The following is a 4,827-nucleotide window of genomic DNA, read 5'->3' as shown; positions in this document are numbered from 1 at the left end:
ACTATGAATGAGGGCATTAATTTTAAAAAAGCAGATCTACAAGCTCACTATGAATGAGGGCATTAATTTAAAAAAAGCAGATCTACAAGCTCACTATGAATGAGGGCATTAATTTAAAAAAAGCAGATCTACAATCTCACTATGAATGAGGGCATTCATTTAAAAAAGCAGATCTACAATCTCACTATGAATGAGGGCATTAATTTAAAAAAGCAGATCTACAAGCTCACAATGAAGGAGGGCATTCATTTAAAATAGCAGATCTACAAGTTCAGGCATTAATTTACAGAGAGAACAAACATAAGAAGTTGAAATAAGGAGAGGTAAAGGTAAAGGTATGACTTATGAAATCAATTTATAATGTAGACATTTATCAGACGCTCTGAATCCAGAGTGATTTACAGTAAGCAGGTAAACACAAGGTAACACATCATAATAATCTAGGATCATACGTAAACCAAGAACCTATCATCAGTCTGACAGTAGAATATCTAAAAAAGCATCTGTCTAAATAACATGCTATCTGCATAAGGCTAGGTCTAGTGCTACGGGTTAGGGTTAGGGTTAGGGTCAGGGCTAGGACTAGTGCTACGGGTTAGGGTTAGGGTTAGGGTTAGGGCTAGGTCTAGTGCTACGGGTTAGGGTTAGGGTTAGGGCTAGGTCTAGTGCTACGGGTTAGGGTTAGGGTTAGGGCTAGGTCTAGTGCTACGGGTTAGGGTTAGGGTCAGGGCTAGGTCTAGTGCTACGGGTTAGGGTTAGGGCTAGGACTAGTGCTACGGGTTAGGGTTAGGGTTAGGGCTAGGTCTAGTGCTACGGGTTAGGGTTAGGGTCAGGGCTAGGTCTAGTGCTACGGGTTAGGGTTAGGGTCAGGGCTAGGTCTAGTGCTACGGGTTAGGGTCAGGGCTAGGTCTAGTGCTACGGGTTAGGGTTAGGGTTAGGGCTAGGTCTAGTGCTACGGGTTAGGGTTAGGGTTAGGGCTAGGTCTAGTGCTACGGGTTAGGGTTAGGGTTAGGGCTAGGTCTAGTGCTACGGGTTAGGGTTAGGGTTAGGGCTAGGTCTAGTGCTACGGGTTAGGGTTAGGGTTAGGGCTAGGTCTAGTGCTACGGGTTAGGGTTAGGGTCAGGGCTAGGTCTAGCGCTACGGGTTAGGGTTAGGGTCAGGGCTAGGTCTAGTGCTACGGGTTAGGGTTAGGGCTAGGTCTAGTGCTACGGGCTGAGATGGAGTCTGAAGAGGTGAGTCTTAGATTACACTGGAAGATTGGGAGTGAATCTGCAGTTCTAACTAAAATGGGGAGTTTGTTCCACAATTTGGTGGCCAGGAGGGAGAAGAGTCTAGGACGCGTGGAGCGTTGTCCAGAGTGTTTTAGAGAAGAGAGAAGAGTCTAGGACGTGTGGAGCGTTGTCCAGGGTGTTTTAGAGAAGAGAGAAGAGTCTAGGACGCGTGGAGCGTTGTCCAGAGTGTTTTAGAGAAGAGAGAAGAGTCTAGGACGTGTGGAGCGTTGTCCAGGGTGTTTTAGAGAAGAGAGAAGAGTCTAGGACGTGTGGAGCGTTGTCCAGGGTGTTTTAGAGAAGAGAGAAGAGTCTAGGACGTGTGGAGCGTTGTCCAGGGTGTTTTAGAGATGAGAAAAGAGTCTAGGACGTGTGGAGCGTTGTCCAGGGTGTTTTAGAGAAGAGAGAAGAGTCTAGGACGTGTGGAGCGTTGTCCAGGGTGTTTTAGAGATGAGAAAAGAGTCTAGGACGTGTGGAGCGTTGTCCAGGGTGTTTTAGAGAAGAGAGAAGAGTCTAGGACGTGTGGAGCGTTGTCCAGGGTGTTTTAGAGAAGAGAGAAGAGTCTAGGACGTGTGGAGCGTTGTCCAGAGTGTTTTAAAGAAGAGAGAAGAGTCTAGGACGCGTGGAGCGTTGTCCAGAGTGTTTTAGAGAAGAGAGAAGAGTCTAGGACGTGTGGAGCGTTGTCCAGGGTGTTTTAGAGAAGAGAGAAGAGTCTAGGACGTGTGGAGCGTTGTCCAGTGTGTTTTAAAGAAGAGAGAAGAGTCTAGGACGTGTGGAGCGTTGTCCAGGGTGTTTTAGAGAAGAGAGAAGAGTCTAGGACGTGTGGAGCGTTGTCCAGTGTGTTTTAGAGAAGAGAGAAGAGTCTAGGGGTCTGGTTAAAGACCAAGCAGACCAAGCCAAAATACAAGAGTAATAGATTACCTCCAAGTAGTTTTTAGAGCAGTACTCGGCCACGTTATTCAGGTTCTCGTAGTTCTGTAGAAGCATCAGTCGAGCAGAAGGAGCTTCCTGTAGAATCCTGCTCACTTCCTCCGAGAAATCCTGCTCCTTCATCTCTGATACAAAACATATCAAATATATACTTTATTAATTCATTCATTTAATCTCTAATACAAAACATATAAAATATATACTTTATTAATTCATTTATCTAATCTCTGATACAAAACATAAAATATACACTTTATTAATGCATTAATTTAATCTCTAATACAAAACATATAAAATATATACTAATTCATTCATTTAATCTCTGATACAAAACATAAAATATATACTTTATTAATGCATTCATTTAATCTCTAATACAAAACATATAAAATATATACTTTATGAATTCATTCATTTCAGCTCATATAAGAGATATACTTTGAAGTGAGAACCCGTTTATGTTGCTGAAAAAGAAGCCGACAAAATATAAAAACTATTTAGTGTCACCTAGTGGTCAGGATGTTTATGGTCAAAGGCCTGTTTATTTGGATGTAAGCAGCTGTTATGTACTGAATGCACTTTGTTATATTCCTTAAATTATTTATTAGTAAGAATAGTAAGAAGTACAACTTTAAAGGATAAAAAACTAAAACTCTCAGCTCGGCCTGGGCCATAGCGTACGGTCCAGGCACTGACAGCGTGTCTCTGTCCCTCTTTAAATAAAGGCATTAAAGGCCCCGAAAAATATCTTTAAAAAACCTTAAACATGCAGCTCACTGTATTAAATGGATCAACTGTTGTAATAAAGAAGAGGATGTTACTCTGTGTCTTAAATGGAATATTAAGGTTACTTTAGTTAAATAAATATTTGACCTCTTATTTTCTACCATTTTGGAACCGAAACAGGGAACCGATAAGCAGAACCAGAACTGGAATGGTCTCATAAAAATCCTAACGATAACCATTCCTAGACCTTACACGACCCATGTGATATATCACATATATTATACATATATTATACATATATTATACCATATAATATATGACATTATATACATATATAATATATCATATTATATATATATAATATTATATATACAGGGATATATATTCACATCATAATTAATAAACAACAACTTTACTGAACGTCACTAACCATAAATGAATCAATGATCAGGTTATAGAGGTTAAACTCTTAATTAACATAGTTATACATTATGTTCATGCAGAATAATGGACACATTGCATATTATGTTTTGTCACATAACAATAGCAAAAATAGCAGATCTACAAGCTCAAAACGGGTCGCAGCGCGAGCTTGTAGATCGGCTATTTTTTCTATTTTTAACTTGGAATCCTGAAAAGTAACATTTACATTTAATTTCAAATGCATTTAGTTATACTTATGTTAACTTTATGAACTTAAATACAAATACATTGGACATAAAACAGACAATAGAATGTTAATACTAGTCATTAAGCTACTAATATAGACTGAAGTCATTAAAGCGGGTCATGTTTGCATGTTATGAATCATAACAGCTGAAATCAATAATATAATCACTATTCTGATATTAATCTGTGGGCCACATTAAGTGAAGGTGGGGGCCGCATGTGGCCCCCGGGCCACCAGTTGCCCATGTATGCCTTAGCTTAGGGTGTCAGGACACCTTAGGGTGTCAGGACACCCTAGGCCTAGGGCAGGGTATTTATGTTTTGGTCCAAAATGGCTCTTTTGACCTTAAAGGTTGCATGTCCTGACACCTTAGGGTGTCAGGACACCCCTGATAAACATCATGTTCAAATGACATCCATGTAGAATATTATTATTAAACATTTAACTAACATCAACAGACAAGTTGTAAACATGATTAAAGTTGAATATTTAACATCAAGTTATAAACATGAATTAAAGTATTAAAAAGTTTAAACTTAAACTTACTGAACGAACGCAGAGACTCCAACGATGAAACTACTTGAAGGAAGTTGAAAGTACTGTCTGTCTCTCTTCCTCTCTCTCTCTCTCTCTCTCTCTCTCTCTGAGTGTGTGAAAGTAGAGCAGGCTGTCAGGTTGTCATGGCGACATCTGAGGGGCTCCTGAAAGCAGAAGCTATTTGTGTGTGTGTGTGTGTGTGTGTGTGTGTGTGTGTGTGTGTGTGTGTGTGTGTGTGTGTGTGTGTGTGTGTGTGTGTGTCTCATTATTCAAATCATCCTGTTTGTCTGTAACAGGAAGTTGAGGTTTGTTGAAGTTGTTACTTAACTTGTTTCCTTCTGTTTTGATCTGTGTGTGTGTGTGTGTGTGTGTGTGTGTGTGTGTGTGTGTGTGTGTGTGTGTGTGTGTGTGTGTGTGTGTGTGTGTGTGTGTGTGTGTGTGTGTATGTGTGTGTGTGTGTGTGTGTGTGTGTGTGTATTACTATAGTTGTGAGGACCATTATGTCCTCTTAAGTATAGAAGAATATGATCACTATAAATGGTTGTTATGGTTAACAGAATACTTTTAAAGTTGGGTTATAACATGCACATGCACAGGCACATGCACATGCACATGCACATGCACATGCACATGCACATGCACATGCACATGCACATGCACATGCACATGTCTATACAGTACACTCCTATTATGTTG

The 4,827-nt window shown here is 40.1% G+C and overlaps 1 protein-coding gene across 1 annotated transcript in view; it reads right to left on the bottom strand.

Moving 5' to 3' along the window:
- abi3a (ABI family, member 3a) overlaps positions 1–4,276 on the bottom strand; it is a 20,077-nt gene extending 15,801 nt beyond the window's left edge. The window contains 2 exon segments of the mRNA XM_080448514.1: positions 2,190–2,323; positions 4,141–4,276. Coding sequence (XP_080304640.1) covers positions 2,190–2,321 — 132 coding nt within the window. The 5' untranslated portion in view covers positions 2,322–2,323; positions 4,141–4,276.
- Positions 4,277–4,827: the final 551 nt, after the last annotated feature.

The sequence above is a fragment of the Gymnoscopelus braueri genome (genome assembly GCF_963280865.1).
Source record: "Gymnoscopelus braueri genome assembly, chromosome: 13".
NCBI classification, from domain to species: domain Eukaryota; kingdom Metazoa; phylum Chordata; class Actinopteri; order Myctophiformes; family Myctophidae; genus Gymnoscopelus; species Gymnoscopelus braueri.
This window is presented reverse-complemented; position numbering and strand designations above follow the sequence as displayed.